General features: G+C 33.7%; 2 protein-coding genes across 2 annotated transcripts; one reads left to right on the plus strand and one right to left on the minus strand.

The window, feature by feature from the left end:
• The first annotated feature begins 1388 nt into the window (after nucleotides 1-1388).
• LOC126668839 (dolichyl-diphosphooligosaccharide--protein glycosyltransferase subunit STT3A) lies at nucleotides 1389-10434 on the plus strand. Its single transcript, XM_050362046.2, has 23 exons — nucleotides 1389-1595; nucleotides 1904-1966; nucleotides 2054-2109; nucleotides 2220-2291; nucleotides 2399-2504; nucleotides 2587-2637; nucleotides 3484-3579; nucleotides 3759-3818; nucleotides 3896-4009; nucleotides 4285-4371; nucleotides 4930-5033; nucleotides 5126-5221; nucleotides 5409-5529; nucleotides 5617-5697; nucleotides 5796-5927; nucleotides 6034-6264; nucleotides 6954-7100; nucleotides 8117-8303; nucleotides 8418-8515; nucleotides 9028-9107; nucleotides 9204-9291; nucleotides 9484-9570; nucleotides 10137-10434. Exons 1-23 carry the CDS (start codon nucleotides 1476-1478, stop codon nucleotides 10197-10199), a joined length of 2340 nt encoding a protein of 779 aa, XP_050218003.1. The 5' UTR covers nucleotides 1389-1475; the 3' UTR covers nucleotides 10200-10434.
• Nucleotides 10435-12131: 1697 nt separating this feature from the next.
• LOC126668909 (protein unc-13 homolog) lies at nucleotides 12132-16935 on the minus strand. The gene is made up of 5 exons (XM_050362138.2): nucleotides 16053-16935; nucleotides 14776-15642; nucleotides 14064-14516; nucleotides 13794-13983; nucleotides 12132-13486 (listed from the first exon to the last, which is right to left on the minus strand). The coding sequence occupies exons 1-5, from the start codon at nucleotides 16572-16574 to the stop codon at nucleotides 12552-12554; spliced, it is 2967 nt and encodes a 988-aa protein (XP_050218095.1). The 5' UTR covers nucleotides 16575-16935; the 3' UTR covers nucleotides 12132-12551.
• Nucleotides 16936-19030: the final 2095 nt, after the last annotated feature.

A 19030-nucleotide genomic window follows, 5' to 3' on the forward strand; every position in this document is an offset into this window, starting at 1 on the left:
ATCGGTCTCCTACTCGGTTGATAGTGTGACACATTGACAAAAATAGTTGATCATTCAATACCACGTGGCATAAGTATTTCTCCTGGCTTGGGATCCTAATAGAACAGAAAACCCCACTTAAAACAACAGAACTCACGAATAACATCAAGCCATGTGTATTACCACGTAGCTAACCAATCCACCTCAATAAACATACGCATAAGGTACAAATTGGTCCTTTAACTTTTAGGAAAAGTTTATATTGGAGTTCCATATTTTTTATTTTTTATTAAACCAATATTTTAAAAAATAGACAAGTTAATCACTATAATAAGATCTAAATTATTATTTTAGCAAGAGTTAAAAATCCCATTTAATTATTATATTTATTGGTATCTGTTTATTAATACGCCAGTATGCCATTTTTATGAAAGATAAACAAAATTTTGACAATAAAATTTTCTACAAGATTCCTAAATACAATCATGATATCATATAGATAATACAACAAAATAGAACATTTCAGCAATCTAAAAACGATCTACTGTATTACTTTTTTTCTTTTAAAAAAACTAAATCTAAAAACAGACTTAGATAAATGGACATTAACAATTTATATATCTAAAAAATACAATAAAAAATTATAGGTCTATAACAAATTTAACGGACATAAATTAAGCTGTAAAAAGTTTAAGTCCCCAAACTAATCTTCTAAACGAAATAAAAAAAAATTCAGATTCGCTAATCAACAAGTGATTTTGGAGAAGAGCAAACTCAAAAAAAACGAAAAAAATAAAGAAAACAATACTAAAACTAAGAACAAAGGGTCAACGCGCCCCCTAAACTTGTGACACGGGGTCATCTAGCCCAATTTATACTTTTTTGAGCAATTAATCCCAAAACTCTTTATTTTTGGGTGAAATAACCCCATAATTTATATTTTTATTTTAAAAAACAGATTTAGGATAATTTTATCGCAACAATTAGGGAAGTATGTAATTACTTTTTTGCATCCCTCACCTCCGATTTGTATTTTACGCGTTTTAAAAATATAATTATGGGGTTACTTGACCCGAAAATGAAGAGTTTTGGGGTTATTTGCTCAAAAAAGTATAAATTGGGTTAGATGACCCCGTTACACAAGTTTATGGAGCGCGTTGACCCTTTGTTCCTAAAACTAAAGCTAATGATATACATTAAAAAAACATATATTATCTGTAGAAATTAAAAATAGAACGCAATTCAGTACATTTTTAATACTATTACAATCAGAAACCAAATCTGGACCTCGATTAAAAGGACACAATTGCCCACTGCATTAAGCAGCTGCGTCTCTTTTATCATATTAAACAAATATAGGGACAAATATGTACTATTATCCTCCCTCACTCTTTCACTCACTGAGGTCTTCGTTTTTCTCGCGACGACCTACAAAACAAAAACCCCTTTTGCACTGCACACCAAAACACACAGAGAATACCTTCGTTTCCCTATCAATGGCGAACTTACAGACCGCCAAAGGAGACTCGGCTTTGAGATACGCCTTCGGGAATGTCCTCGCCTTTTTTATCCTTCTTTTGATCGGCGTTCTCGCGTTCTCGATCCGTATTTTCTCTGTAAGTTTCTTATAGATCAGATCCTTATTCTGTTAATCACATTTTATAATTATTAATGTTTTTGATTTCTGCATTATTTATCAATGTACAGATAGCGAAATTAAGAAGCTATATACATTTTAATTCTCTTTGAATTGTTTAGGTTGACCTGAGTTTAGCAGGAATTTAGTTATTTTAGAGTTTAGGTTTTTGTTTTCTCATTTAGTTTCTGCTGAAATTGTTTATTTTGAGCTAGAATCATGTTTTGGCAGGTAAATTATCTCAGCTGAATTTTAACAAGCTTGCTGATGTTTTTTTTTCTTTTTCAGGTTATAAAGTATGAGAGTGTTATTCATGAGTTTGATCCTTATTTTAATTACAGAGTCACTCAGGTTCAGTTTTACATTCTACTAGCGATATTTGCTTCGTTTAGTAATTTGACATTATATATGACGGAATTATTTGCTTTTTTATAACAGTTTTTATCAAAGAATGGAATATATGAGTTTTGGAATTGGTTCGATGATCGGACCTGGTAATTCGTCCTTTTTTCTTGTTTTTTAATGGTAAAATTATTGATTACTCTCCTAGTTTATGTATGATTTTTGAATTTTTGACTTATTTTTATTATATGATTCAATTAAGGTATCCTCTTGGACGTGTGATTGGTGGAACAGTTTATCCTGGCTTGACCTTGACTGCCGGCACACTATGGTGGTGAGTCTTAATTATAAGAAATGTTCTACCATTTAACTATTTGATATGGTGTATATTTATGATTACTATTTTGGCTAACTATTCGAGTTATTACTTTCTAAAATCAGGTTGTTGAACTCCTTGAATATTCCTTTATCTGTTGAGACTGTTTGTGTATTCACGGCACCTATTTTCTCTGCATTTGCTTCATGGGCTACTTACCTTTTGACCAAGGTATGTACACTTTACTTGATGTCTTATCTTATTAAATATCTAAAATTTAGTTTGTTGATGATTTGCAATTCATCATCAATAGGAAGTGAAAGGTGCTGGTGCCGGACTGACAGCAGCAGCTCTTTTGGCCATGGTAAATCATACATCGGGTATTTTTAATTTTATAAGTGTACTTATTTTAATGAAATTGATCTAGTTATTTCACAGCTGCAATTTTTCATATTTTTTCTGTGATTAGTCCTCAATGCTTGAATACTTTAGAGCAGTGCTGGCATCCATCTCCCAAAGTATTCTATATCTGGACAAATTGATTAGCAAATAATCAAAATCAATTTTAATTCTTTCTAAATTTTTAGTGTCCTTTGTGTGTTTAGCCCCAGGAAGAGTTGACTATTCACTCTGCTGGTCAAATTTAGTGGATAGAGAACCTGGATGCAGGTCCATCAACTTAGGTCCTTACTCTAGTCATTGGCAAGCCATTTATTGTAGAAGACGATTTTAAAGAAGTTCGTGGTAGAAAGATTTGAATAGTCATCAGATGTTGAAATTGGTCGAGGTTCATTTGTGTGCCCTTATGTCTGCATATGCAAGTTGCATATTGCTTATTGCATTCTTTAGAAAATTTTGACATGCATGTTAACGGTAGTCTATCAAGTGAATATTTGCTGCTTGTTCATTTCAGTAATGAGACTGCAGTGTGGACCTAGTTTGGACATTGAACTTTGAGCATCTGTTTCTGATGGAACATTGGTTTAAATGCAGTAAACAGAGAGAGATTGAAATAACAATTAGTTTGATATGCTATCCTGAAAATGTTTTGTGATTACCCCCTTTTTGGTTTAATTAATAAAATACAAAAAAAGATGGCATTAATATTTATTGATGGGATGGTCCTTTATGAAACATCTGGTCTCATGATGTATGAGTGTTATGTAATGCATATATTTGGAAATATTAAGAAGCTGGCATTCTTTTGCAGGTTCCATCATATATATCTCGTTCGGTGGCTGGCAGCTATGATAATGAAGCTGTAGCTATATTTGCTCTGATCTTCACGTTCTATCTCTATATAAAGGTTAGATGCGAGCAAGATGAAGCAATTCAGCTCCTTTTTTGAAACATGCTTATTCATTTATTTCATATATAGTCTAATGTACCCATCAGTAAGTTTACTATCTGAAGGGATTTTCTCATAAACTGTTTATTGACCCTTTTGAATTCCATATGTGATTCTAACTGTTATCTATTGTTCAGACTTTGAATACAGGATCTCTCTTCTATGCCACCTTGAATGCCTTAGCATACTTCTACATGGTAGGTCTTCTACTAACATTATATGGCTTCTAACAATAACCATTATGTTTATCCTTTTTTTTGTCATTGTCTTCTAGGTTTGCTCATGGGGAGGATACACCTTTATAATTAATCTTATCCCTATGCATGTGCTTCTGTGCATTGTGACTGGTCGGTACTCTTCTCGGTTATACATTGCATATGCTCCTCTTGTAAGTCCAAACGTTACTCTTGTAGTTTTTATTCATAGTGGAAAAGAAAAAGAAAATTAACAGAAAGGGTAGTTCTACCATCTATTCTTTAATATACTTTGCAAGTAGTATGCAAATTGTGATTATGTTGGATTCAGGGAATTACTGTGCTTAGCCGCAATAGTATGGCTCTCTCTCACCTGTCATGCATCACTATATAATAATAAAAAAAACTCGTTTAGTAGATGTGTCACACTGCAGTTCTCCTCTTAGATTGATAGTGACTTCTTATGCAGGTGGTTTTGGGAACTCTTTTGGCTGCATTGGTGCCTGTTGTGGGCTTTAATGCAGTCCTGACATCGGAACATTTTGCATCATTTTTGGTGGGTTTTTCCTCTCTCTCCTCTTTTAATGCGACTTACTATGATATTTCGTGCTAATTTTAGTCATAATGTGGTCTGTCATTGTACTTTCCCTAAACATTTAAATTATTGGCAAATAAAGTCAGAAATCCTTTGAGATTTTACTTTTATGTTTGGTAGGACTGAGAATGCGTCAAGCTTGCCAAAGTCCAGAATTCTTATTCCTGGCTTACAAGACAAACATCCTAACCATCCCATATCTTAATTTAACCCACGATTATTTTTAAGGTTCAATTAAGAAAGACAATGGTTTACATTCATAAACAAGTTTTTATATACCACTCTTACCATTCTAGTATCATTCTAGAATGATAAGTAGAGTATGCTATATTTATCTGGTTCTGCAAATCCATTATGTGTGGATAGACTTCAAAAAAAAAAAGATGGCACATAAGATACTATGCTTAATTTATTTTATTCTGATTTCCCATAAAGATCGAATTTCCCTATGTTTCAGCATGTGCATTTTACTTGTGTTTCAAGATGCCTTCTCTTCTAATTACTAATTTTACTTTTCAGGTTTTTATCATCATCCATGTGGTGGCTTTTGTACATTATATCAAAGGGATCCTTTCTCCAAAAATGTTTAAAGTAGCTGTTACACTTGTTATATCTGTTGGCTTGTAAGCTTCCATCATCAGCTGATTCCTTTTGTGTTTATTTGTCATAGAATAAGAAAAGCAATTCATTTCTTCATGTATTATACAATCTTCAGGGCAGTCTGTTGTGCTGTGATGGCAATTCTAATAGCGCTGGTAGCTTCCAGCCCAACAAAAGGATGGAGTGGGCGAAGTTTGAGTCTGCTTGATCCGTAAGCATCATGATTTAATTCATAATAGTCCTTTTCTTTTTGGAGACCATCTATCACATTCCCGTAGCCCTTCCTTTTTATCAAGACTTAAATATTTGTGCCTCTTTGTTAAACTGTTAGTGAGTAAATTTACTTGTATGATTCTTGGACCATTTTATTCTAATTTGATTATATTGCACTTTGACAGAACCTATGCAAGCAAGTATATACCAATTATTGCCAGTGTCAGTGAACATCAACCCCCTACATGGCCTTCTTACTTCATGGACATTAATGTGTTGGCATTCTTGGTCCCGGCTGGGATAATTGTGAGTTACATCTTAGCACTATTATGCTTGTTCAACAATAACATTATTACTTGCAACTACTTTCCTTATGGTCTTATTTGTTGGCAGGCATGCTTTATGCCTTTGTCTGATGCAAGCTCCTTTGTTCTCCTTTATATTGTGACATCTTCATATTTTTCTGGAGTCATGGTAAGGGAAATCTAGAATGACTAACTTCACTGCACTCTAATTTTCTTCTCTATCGTTATATCATTTTCTGATCCTTATTGTTTTCATCATCTTTTCAGGTGCGTCTGATGCTTGTGTTTGCTCCAGCAGCATGTATAATGTCTGGAATTGCCCTTTCTGAAGCTTTTAGTGTTTTTACACGATCAATTAAGTTTCAGCTGCCGGGACTGTCAGAGAGTTCTCAAATTGATGTAAGCGTGTCTCTTTTTCACCGTACTGCTGCTTAAATTCTTCCAACACTTATGACATTATTTAGGTCAAAGACTAAAATGTCTATAATGTTTTCTTACGGTGTAGGCAGGGGATGTTAGTTCAAGCAATAGTATAGCACAAAATGATGCAGAAAAAACTGAGAAAACCGAAGATGTCGCAAAAGAACGACCTTCCAAAAAGAATAAAAAGAAGGAAAAAGAGATTGCGGAGAAGCCATCCATTAGAGCGAAAATTCAGAAAAGGCTTCTTGTTTTACCTTTTGAGGCATCTATCTTTGGTATTCTATTACTTGTGTTGCTCGGTGCTTTCTATGTGGTATGTAGGCTCTTCCTGTCAACCCAATTAGTTTAAAAGGCATGTTTGTATTCTAGAAAATTTTGTCATATTATATATCACATTAATACACTTCTGTTTTTTAGCTTTTGCATGATATATAATTGTCCTGTTACCTTCATCGGGCTATAGAAAGACTTGCAGTATCTTTCTGATAAATGTACCAAGTCATCCATACTGACCTTGGCTAGTATTGAACGCAGAGCTGTCTGCAGCAGGCCAGCATTATGGAAACTACTTCTAGCTGCCTATCTGAATGTCCCTGAACTATATTTTAGAAGTTTGAATTACATTAAAAAAAGAAGTATTGAGGATGGAACTGCTTTGCGTGTAAAACGTTTTTGATTACCTATTGGATGTAAAAAGGCTTATCGTTAAGGTTATATAGATTGTGCTGCTTCACAGCTGCACTTATTGGTAAACTATGTTATTGCATGTTGTGCTCGGTTATGGTGTTGATATGCTATTGGCTTTTATCAGAGGGATTTTATGCGCATTGAACTTCTAATTTCTAAATGGTTCACTCTGAAGTTTATTTCCTTTTACCCTTTTGCTTTTGCTTTATCCTGAAGAAAGTATGCCTTATTCTCTGAGCTCCTTTTATTGGTGAACTCCTTCATTACCTTTTGATTACGAAGATCTCTGATTGTGACTAACCTTTGTCCTTGCAGATCCATTGTGTCTGGGCAGCAGCAGAAGCATATTCCGCACCTTCTATTGTGTTGACATCTAATTCACCTGATGGGGGTCTACATGTTTTTGATGATTTTAGAGAGGCATATGCATGGCTAAGCCACAATACTGAAGTGGATGATAAAGTAAGTTCCTCTTTGTTTTAACCATTCGATTAATATGGCAGTTTCATATTTTGGGGCTATATGTTTAAAAATGTTAGTACATAAAGGGGATGCCATTGTGGCATTATACTTCAATTTGAATTCTAGAAATTTTCTATGGTTATTTTCATCTAATTTATCAATATGGCCTTCTTTACAAATGGATGAACACTGTTTCTAATGTTTCCAGGCTCAATAAAATTATAGTGGTCTTTCTAGAACTTGCAATTAAGGGTTCATGTAATAGCAAATTTGTACATTGATCATGAAATAAAATACAGACTAATATTTTTACACTTTTGCGATGGATTTTTGGCTCATTGACTTCCAGGAGTTTGGCCTTGAAGAACTTTGTTCACATGAAGTTCAATTCAAGAGTACCTATTATATTTTGCTTGTGAAGAAAAAAAGTAATGAACTATTGAAGGAATAACTTTTTTAAACTAGGGGTGAACATTTATGAAACTCTAACCAAAACCGAATCGAATGAGAAACCCGAACCGAATAGGTCGGTAATTTGGCCGTGTCGGTTAAAACCGAAAAAATTACAAGGAAAATTAAAGAAAAATTAAAAACAAAGATCAAATTTTCAGTTTTTTGGTCGGTTCAGTTAATTTGGATAATGCAAATCTCAAATCAAACCAAAAATTGACATTTTTAAATCTCAACATCGAACCGACCGAACCCATATTTTTCACCGAACCAAACCGACCAAAAGTCATCAGTTAGGTCAGATGTTTTTTGCTCACCCCTATATTTAACTGTTGGCCAAATTACAAGTTGATGCATAAAAACTGTCGTTTTACTGTTTAGTGGACTTAAGACGTCTTTATCTGCTAATAGTAATACATCTTGATATCAATTAATCAGTTGCATTTACAGTGACAACTTTCTGTTTGCTTGTTTTTATCACGTATATGGGTTATGTAAATTAATTTTGGGAGCTTATTTATGTGAAGTATCTATATCTTCTAACATGCAATGCTTTTGATTTTCAGGTTGCATCATGGTGGGACTATGGTTATCAAACAACTGCAATGGCTAACCGAACTGTTATTGTTGACAATAATACCTGGAATAATACACATATTGCAACTGTTGGCACTGCCATGTCTTCTCCTGAAAAGGCAGCCTGGGAAATCTTTAACTCCTTGGATGTAAAATATGTACTAGTTGTCTTTGGAGGTGTGCTTCCTTCTCTTTGTTTATGAAAGCATCCTTTGGTCCCTTCCCGAAATACATTGTTTTTACAAAGGACAGAAAATAGAAAAAGACTTTAATGCGTTACTTGCTGATTAGGTCTTGTTGGCTACCCGAGTGATGATATAAATAAGTTCTTGTGGATGGTTCGTATTGGAGGGGGGGAGTTCCCTCATATCAAAGAATCTGATTACCTGGTAAGTTCTGTCATTTGGTAGCTGCATTTGATTAAGTTTATGTTCCTTTACCTTTTTGTTAACATGTTAATGTGAAGCTAACCTATTTGAATCATTTTATTTGTGATACTGATACCTGTCTTCTGGGTTAGACGCAGGAGATGCTTAAAACTTAGGTTTAATTGCAAAAGAAATGAAATTCATGAACGAACTTTAAAACTTGGCAATGTAAGACACGATCTATCATTTTTTTATAATTCAGAACACCGAGCAATCTTCCGATAAAAATATGTTGACGTGACAGCCGGGACAATATATACTCTTGTATCCACATCGGCATTTTTTCATCGAAAGTAGCTTGTGTCTCCGAATTGCAAAAAACAATGATAGTTTGCGTGGCATTGCCAAGATTTGAAGTTCGTGTTGTAATTGCAAAATGCAAAGTTCATGATTAATTTGGATTTCACCCTAAAACTTATATCTTTTCCATTTTATTGATCATTTTGTGCCTTGTTTCTGTCCAAACTTCAAAGAGAGATGGGCAATATCGGATTGATTCTCAAGCTACACCAACCATGTTAAACAGTCTCATGTACAAACTTTCATATTACAGGTCAGATTTTTTTCAATTTTGTTTCTTATATTTTTTAATGAAGGATGTATTTGGTTTCTGCATCCGATAGTAATTCTATGCTATGTTTTCCTCCAGGTTTGTGGAAACAGATGGTAAAGCATATGATAGAGTCAGACGAACAGAGATCGGGAGAAAACATTTTAAACTCACCCATTTTGAGGAGGTTGGATGAATCTAATGTGCAGTTTGTTTTTGTCTCTTTAAGTGTTTATATCATTTAGGGTATTTCATAATAGAAGAAACAAAGAAGTCCTTCCTCATTCCTCTTTCCAACACAAAATTGGAGAATGTGTAATAGATCCTTTATGAAGTATCCTACAAGTTGCTGAATTGGATTTTGTTTTCCCATATTCAGGTATTCACAACGCACCATTGGATGGTTCGATTATACAAACTGAAACCTCAAAAGAACAGGATCCGAGGAAAGGCCAAAAAGAAATCGGTATGTACTTAAAGTTAATGTTGGGGTAATTTTCATTCAGTCTCTTATTTTTTGTTTCCTTTCAACTAAAGTCCTTTTGTTTTAATTTGTACATAAAGTTTCCTACTTTCAAATAGCACAACAATAAAATCGTCATTGTCCATTTTGTAGTTTTTTTATCGAAAAATGCTGACTGGAACGCCTAAAACTGGAAAATAAAAGCCTTGAATAAAAAAAATACACGTCATCAATGCGTCAATGATATTTAATAAAGAATTATCGTTTGCAAATATTGTTGGCGTGGCGCCGGCGTTTATTTTTTCACTCGTGACTTTTATTTGCCAAATCAACTGTATTAGGTCAACATTTTTTTTTAATGAGAAATTATAAAATGGATAGCGATGATTTCTTTTGCAACATCGTTTAAATTAGAGATTTTATTTTTAACTTGAAATAAAAAGATTTTAGTGGGAAAGAAACTAAAGTTCAAGGACTATGAGTGAAATTATGGTGATGTTTAGAACTAAAAACCTTTAAATTTTTGCATAATCATAAACTGAAACTGCTTTTAATCTTTCACATGACAGAAAACAAGCTCAACTTCTAGCTCTAAGAAAACTGGAGCTAGTAAAAGGAATCCATGGCATTAGATGACATTTTTACAGGGTAATACTCTTAGATTCCTGTATCTCATATTCAGTACGCAAGAGCATTCGGAGAGGCGTCACTGATGCGTTTATTAATTATTTAACATATGAGATGCGATTAGTAGATTAAAAGATTTTGCAGTTTTTCAATTGATCATGTAATAGTTTCATATTTCTTATAACATTTGTGTTGTAAGTTGTAACAAACGCTAATCAATTTTGGACCCAATAACTTAAAGCTGTTACTGAGCAATACATAACCAGCATCCCATAGCCCATGATGAATCGCATCTCTCCAGCATATTAATCCCGATCATTGTTTAAATACTTTAGTTCTCTATTTTTCTCAATTAAATTTTCTTGATAGGATTTGGTGCACTTACCACATATTATATGAAAATTAATTCATATGAACACTTATTTTTTATGTATTATTTCTTACAACATCCTTGTATATCATTTTTTTCCCAAGCTAGAATCTAAATTAAAATTACAAAAAAATAAGGATTAATGTCAAAAAAATATCACGAATTTTATATGTTTTTTTTCATTTTAATCACGCAGTTTAAATTTTGTCATTTTCATGTACGAACTACCACTTTTTTCCAAATTCATACATGATGCTGAGTGGCGTTCATTCATTGGTGTAAAATGACTTCACTTCAATGAAGCCCTAATGTCTTAAAAAACCTTGACCTTTCATCCCCTTTTCAGTCCTACGCTGACGTTGCAAATCAGTCAATTTACCCTATTTTGCACTTTTTCATTTCAATTGTACCCTAAAGCATAAAATTGACATTTTTTGGCAAAAATTCTCTAAATTGACCCTTTTTGCATTAGATTAACTTTTTTATATTAAATTGACCATTTTTGAAGAATTTTTATAAACTTTAGTCAAATAAATAAAGGTAAATTTTATGCTTCAGGGTACAATTGAAATGAAAAAAATGCAAAATAGGGTAAAATTGACAAATTTTCAACGTCAGGGTAGGATTAAAAAGGGGATGAAAGGTCGGGATTTTTTTACGGCATTAAGCCCTTCAATGAATTACATATCAATAGAGCCGTGAAACCTCAGCACCGTGTATGAATTTGGGAAAAAGTAGTAGTTTATATATGAAAATGACAAAATTTAAATTGCGTGATTAAAATGAAAAACATGTAAAGTTCGTGATTTTTTAACATTATCCTAAAAATAAAATATAACAAAAGGTATATATAATTTTTCAAAATTTGAACTACTAAATAATAAGTAACAACCCAAGATACAAGTAATAAAATTAATTAAAAACAAGAAAAATCTATACATGAATTCCGTAAAATTAATATAACAATAAACAAAGTTTCGTTGGATTGAGTATTTCGATATCTCTTTTTTCTGATTTGACAGACGATTCAATTTTCAATGAGATTTTAAAAAACCATATCTACAACCTCCCATATTCTTAAATCTACAAGAATTTGAATCTAAAGTCCTCACAAACACTAGACATTCTTGAGAGATCTAAAAAATTGAACCAAAAAAGATAAAAAGGTTATATAGATTTTATTCAAACATGATAAAAAAAATCAAACCGAAAGAAAAATTCCTACTAAAAACCTATTTAATCAAAGAGTAGATCTATAATAAGTAGTAATATGGATGAAGAGAAGGTGATTTTCCGATTAAAGCCAAAAAAAATCATTTTTTCCCAACCTCATCTAAGAAGATGAAAGTTTTTTCTAGATTTTTTTGAGAATCCTTGTATATTATTTTAAAACTCAATTGTAAAAAATAAATATAAAAAAAAAAAATTGTGTAGTTTGTTATGAAAAAGTTGTACTACTAGAAATTAATTTTTACAAATATTACATCATAATGACCAAAAATATTATGATAAAATTTATTTTTATAATTTTCTAGATGTAATTATTTCATAAAAAATAAATAAAAAATTTCATAATGATTAGAAATATTATAAAGGGAAGAATCCAATTTCTCATTTTTAAACAATTAATAGGCTCTCCAATGCTTGCCATATACTCTTCCTTGAAATAACTTTAATTTCACCTTTGTTATTAGTCATCTACATGTAAGAAAAAGAGCAACCAGTATAATTTCCTGCTTACTCCACAAACTCTTCAGAACTCCGAAAGAATCAAACCAATAAATACTGTACAAAAACTATAAACTCGTATTTTATCCAAAAGAGTTCCCGTCACTAGCGGCAGGTCCACGACTCCACCATCCAGAACCAAGACTAAGTTGATGCTATAAATATCAGCAAATCCACGACACAATCTTTTCACAGAAGTTCTTAACAAGATAACCCGAGGCAATGCTGTTATAAGTCGTCTTCAGAAACTTTATCATTATTATAGTTTCTTAGGCAAGTTATAAGTCTTTTTCAGAAACTTTATAGCTGTTTCATCACATCGGTAACACAAAACTCTTAAAAGAGTGTTTGGTTCTGTAGGATTCCACTGGCCTGAAGTCGGAGGCAATGGAAGCCTCGATTTATCAGAAGACCCATAACTCTCCGTAGTAAGACTTAGAAATCGCTCAACTAGACTCTCTGTGTCTGTACGAAATAGAGGGAGCACACCTCTAACTGTTGTTGAAAACTTATCTATTAGCTCAATTGGCAATCCATCTCCATTAGACCAGAATAAATCTCTGAGAAACTTAAAATCATCATCGATTAGTTCAAAATCTTCCGGAGTGAAAGCACGAGAAGGACCTCCAGCGAGCAAAACCAATAGAAACCCATCAAAGGAAGCTTTCATCACATCCGTAATAACACGTGTTCTAACCCTGTCGTGCACTGTAGATGAAATAATTTCCAAATACTGTTCCAGTTCTTGAATGACAGGATCAATTCTAGAAGACGAAACATCTCCGGCATAGAGCCCGTCCCAGAAAACATGACTTAGCTCATGGAAAACAATCTTATATGACGTTGCCTCACAAAGTTGTTGGATACCTTCCACACAAGCAGCTGAGGAAAAATCGAACTTCTTTCCCATTCCGCTGCCAAAATCATAGGTTTGAGATGACTTCGTATTCTTTAGTTGAACAACTGTCTTCTTCTCCAAGACATCCAACTGCATGCGAAGATGCTGCAGTGTATTAATACGTACGCATAGTTGGGGTATCCCATAGGAGGAGGTGTCCCCATTTGTATACCCAACCTGAGGTTTCCTTCTTGGGGCTATATGCAGCCTTTCCTTCTTTCTAAAGACGTGAAATTTCGATCCCATTGTACATCGAGTCAACGCAGGCATAGTAGGCATGTACGTACTTCGGGTCCCTGATTTAGAAAGAAAAAGATTATTTTTAGTCCCGGAGATTCACAACTGGTGATACTAAAGTAGGGGTGTGCAAAAACAGAACCAAACCGAATAAATATTATAAAAAAATATATTTGTTTTTTGGTACGATTTTGAACATTAATTTCTCTTAGTTAAGTTTTAGTGAAAATTGAACCAAAACAACCGAAATAAACTGAAATTTTTTAAATCCTTAAAATTTTGGTTTGGTTTTGAAAAAAGCTAAATTTCAGTTCGGTTTGCAAAAAGCTTAATTACATGCACTTTTGTAGGTATTCCATAACATACCACAGCCAGATTTTGTCTTCAATACGTAATTCTGCAGACATTTGTCGAGCCCAGAGATCAGGTCAGGAAGCAAGGTTGGATGCATAGGTATTGGCAATAGGAAGAATGCCTCCAAAGTTTCGTCAATAATTCGTAAAACTTCAATGGCGGAAGGAGCAAATCGCTGTTTGTTTGCCTGTGGATTCCATACCTACATCAAAAAGACGGGAGATTAAAAACATTTCCATACCTACAGTTAACAGCGATCGGACCTATCTCAAGAAGTTATACCTCTTGTTGCAGATTCCGATCAGTCCATTCCTTCACCCGGTCAACTCTCGTCTTTATCCACGATTTAACAAGATCAGCAATTAAAGCTTCGGCATCATAAGGAGGCATCTCCTGAATTACAGACTTTCCTCCATCATCGCTGTTAACTGCGTCTTCCACTGCAATCTGCACGAGATCTTTCTCCAATTTGTCAGCAGCACACAGCACTTCTATTGCATCAGGTGTCAGTTCACTAATACCCGAAATGAATTTCTTCAGCTCATTTCCATAGCAAGAGTGAAGGGTGGCTACAGCTACACCTGCTGCAAGAGGGTGCCATCTCTTAAGTACTGGGCTAAATATAGCCTTCTCGTTAAAAGCCAGTTCACTAATTTCTCGAGCAAGCGCGGATAGGCTCGGAAGTGGATTCTTCTCGTGTCTTGAATGCTTGCTCGACTTAACTTTCTCCATTTTCTGTCTCCAAGAATCAAATATAACCTTTAGCACAACAATAATTAGCATAGTCAAATAAAAATATGGTCCTTCATAAAGAACAAATCCATGAATCATATTGTGCCTGAAAATTGTGCTAGAGGTATATGTCAAAACTTATATACAGTTTTGAAGTTGTTTGGATGATATTTTAGATTTTGAGTGGAAGGGGAAAAAATTTAAGTACCAAACCATCAAAAAGATAAATATTCACTAAAAAGGCTTCATCACTGAAACTTGCCTGAGAAAAAGCAGCTTTCAAAGATTTCCTAATGTAAGTGTCGATCCTCTCAAAAGCGACATCAACGTCTTTCTTTTTTCTACGATACTCATACGAGATATCTTCAACCAGTATTTTTGCTGCCACAACAGCCAAAGAAGCAACTGTTTGCATTGATTCAATATTATCACTATGAAAACTGTCATGGTAAGCAAGAAGCTTTTTCTCCGCCCAACCCAATAATGAACTCAATACGGAACTCAAAATCTTGGAGTAATCAAGGTCCTTATTTGTTTTTGCGTCTTTCTCAACTTCAATCAACAGATTGTTAGCAGCAAACAATAAGTCATCCTCAACTTGGCCAGTTGCAACATAGTGCTCAAATAAAACCCACAAAAAGCAAAGATTATGCAGCATCTGGTTCATTCCGAGGATTCCCCAAGTTTTCTTAATAAGTTCTAAAACCTCGTCAATTTCTTCGATAACAATTGATTCATCATTAACATCAAAACAAGCATCTAAAAGCACTTGGTAGAGTCTCAAATTCAAAGGAAAGCCATCGGCCCAATGGCAATTTTCAGAGACCGACCCATCAAATGATCTACAAGCAAGCGACATAACTACATTTCGAAGAACTTGCAATGACTCGTTGTTCTTTCCTGTTTCAATGGGCTTCTCCAATGCCCCGCGAATTATCTGCTGGAGTCGCCGTGGAGAAGTGTCCGTCTTACTATGCGGTAGGTGAGGATGCAAAAGCAATCCAGCCTCTAGAAGCTTCAAATTCCTCCTCTGCCAAGCTTCATATTCTTGTTGATTATGAAAATCAGAAAACTTGAGTTGCTGCAGTAGCTCGAGTGGCAAAACCATCCACTCTATACGCCTTCCGAGCTAATATAAGAGCAAAAACAGAAGCTAAGCAATCAAAACTCGACAAAATTGAAAAGAATAAACCATTTAAATCGCATAAAAGATTAATTTTTTACTCATTATGCTAAATCAATTATACCAAATCAATTGATTTTGATTGAACTAAAGATGATCTTCAAATATCTTTCTCAGCCACATTTCAAATCTAAGCAACCAAACTTTAAAAAAAAATCAGTGACCCCATTTTAATCATAGATTGAAACATAAGTGAACAAAAGACTCCAAATTTAGCATAATTCCCTATCATAATAACCAACTTGCTAATCAAACTAGAGCACCAATCAATAAAATTCCGACCAAAAACAGACAATATTCCTTTTTTTCTTTCACTTTCCCAGTAACCAAACAGAGTAAACAAAACAAAAACAAACCTGGCCAGCTGCAATCCTCAAAAGCGCACGCCTAATCCTCGAATCAGTCTGCTCCGACACTCTCATCTGAACCCTAACCAACTCACCAACAGTCACCAGCTTCCTCTCTCTCCCATTACTCACCACCTCATCTCCACCTCCACCGCCACTTCTCCTCTTCATCAGCGATTCCGACCTCATACCCAACGCCTTCTTCACTTTACTAGCAGCCGTAGAAGTCAACGACCGCTGCAACGACGGCGCGTGACTCAAAGACGCACCACCACTCCCACCACCACCACCATTTTTTTCAGACTGGGGAATATAAGTCAAGGCCCGACTACTGGAACTCCGGCAGGCAGCGATTAAGATCTCATAAGCAGACTCACGAAGCTCAGAAGTGGATAAATTAGGAGCAGCGTCGCTAAAAGGCGAGTGAACATCGTCTTGAACTGGATGAATTAGCATAATTGGAGTCAGACCCGAGTTACTGCTGTGTCTTTTAGAGTTACCCAACGATTTATCTCTGAAAATTCGGGACATAATTGAGTTAGAAAAATTATGAAGAAGGTGGCGTGGTGGGCTAAAGATGGGGACTTTTTAGTACTTTTTGTTGAGTGGGTGTTAAAGTGGAGGTGGGTCTGTGTTGGGTTATGAAATTGTTGCTTGGGTTTTAAGGTAGAGATCAAATGATGTGATTTTTGGTTACTTTTTGCGACAGAGAGGAGCGGTTAGTTATAGAAAAAGTAAAATGAAGAGGAAGAAGAAGAAGAAAGTGGGGGGAATTTTGAGAAATTTTGGACGGTGAAACGGTGTGTTTATCAAGACTCGGTCACTCAGCCGTTGCGCGTGAAACCATATTTTTACGGCGGCATGTGACCGTTTTTGTCGTCGCCGATTCTTTAAATTCTTCATCTATATAGGTTTGAATTCTTTTAGGTGAAAGCCACAATACAATTTAAGTAAAGAATTTTGTTTTTATTAAATAATATTTTTATTTTAGAATAATAATGTTTAATAATACATATCAAATATAATTTAATAAATTAACTTTAATTTATAAACTATTTTTAACTTTTATAGTTATATTAATATTAATTATTTTATCTCTATATGACATCAAAATTGTTTCATAACTACCAGACAAAAATAATTATAAAATACTAATAACAATATAAATTTCTCGAAATACTAAAAAAAATTATAAAAATACTACATTGCAAAATGCAGAAGAAAAAATTAAAATAAATCAAAACTAAGCCGGTTTACTTTCTATTTGCATTCAGTAAATAAAAATTAAACAAAATTTTTAGAGTTTATTTTTGGTATATTTTCAGTCTATTTTTTGGACAAGTGTGCCGAAAAACACTAAAATACACCAAAGAAACACCAAATTCTTTTTTAAGATGCACATAATAAACATTTAAAAACACTTCTATATGATAGTCGATAAAATTAACTGTTCGTTGGTTAACAATGAGCACACCACGCGTTGACCATATTTTGCCACCATTAATCGCAGCATGTTGGACATTTTTCTGTCAAAATTGCGGTGACCAGTCATCGGACTCTGACGTGCAATTTTTATATTTTTTATTTATGGTGTTTGTTTTTACGGTATTTTTATAAATAAAAATTAAATGTATATAAAAAATGTCTATGTTGTCAAATATGAAATGTAGTTTTTAAAAATTTACAATTATTTTTATATATAAATTATAGAAGATAATGAATAATTAATTTTTCTTTATAATATAAATAGTATTATAATTATTAAATTTAAATTTAAATTATATATATATATATATATATATATATATATATATATATATATATCAATCATCATAAATAATAAATTATAATATTTTAAATTATATTTAGTAAAAGAAATTAATAGTTTCAATAAATATATTAAAATATATAAATTTGAAAATTAATTATCGGTTTTATTAAACATCATATTAGAGTGTATCTAAGTTAAATTAAAGACATTCTGTAACCTGAAGATGGAAGGTATGGATCTGGTGGCTTTCATTTGCTGACAGTTAGGCAAAACAGAAACAACGTGGTCTGGAACAATAAACGGGGCACAGTTGAGTCTATCCTAGTTGCTGCATCGTCGCAACCTTTTGCATCGAAGGTGGCTCATATATCGGCAAGTCAGCTCAGGTCGGTAGAGCTGAACAGGGGTGATGGTGTGATCAGTTGGTTCCCTCCTCTTCATGGTCGGTAATGTTGATGCAGAAATTTTGTCCGGAAACCAAGGCATGAGTATTGATATAGTGGTTAGAGATGAGGCTGGTTCGGTGGTTCAAGCTCGGGATATCAAAATGTATGGTGCAGTCTCTCCGAGAAGGCTGAAGTGGTGGGGATCAGGGAAGCATTTAGTTGGTTGAAAAGGTTGTCAACAATTTGTCATAGAATCATATGCATTAGAGTCGGTTTTGGAGATTAGGAATCCAATTAAGCTTGATTGACTCGGATATTCTAATTGGTGATTGTGTGAGTTAGCAAATCAATTTAGTAACATTTGTTTTCGTGAAACGATATGCAAATCATAGCGCATTTATTAGCACAAATATCTGTTCCATTATAGATTATCAGAATTGGTGACTCTTAAATATAACTGCTTTGAATATGAAATAAAATCTTACTCCCTCCATTTGTTTTTAGTTGTCACTTTAAGCAAATGCATTTTTCCATCAATAGTTGTCATTTTAGGAATTTAAGATAATATTAGCTATTATCTTCCAAATTTATACTTCTCCTAATAAATGACTTTATGACTCAATTTACATAAGCATTTATTATATAATAGGGTTATATGAGTATTTACTCCCATAATTTTAGACAAAAATCTCACTTTCTTAATATATGCAATTTTTGCTAAATGGATAACTAAAAAAAATGGAGGGAGTATTTGATTCTAAAAAAAAGTTAAATTAAGGCGCTATAGAAGTAGTCTAAGGGTAAGAACATTGTCATTTAAGGTGAAAATT

This window comes from Mercurialis annua, linkage group LG2, assembly GCF_937616625.2.
Source record: "Mercurialis annua linkage group LG2, ddMerAnnu1.2, whole genome shotgun sequence".
NCBI lineage: Eukaryota > Viridiplantae > Streptophyta > Magnoliopsida > Malpighiales > Euphorbiaceae > Mercurialis > Mercurialis annua.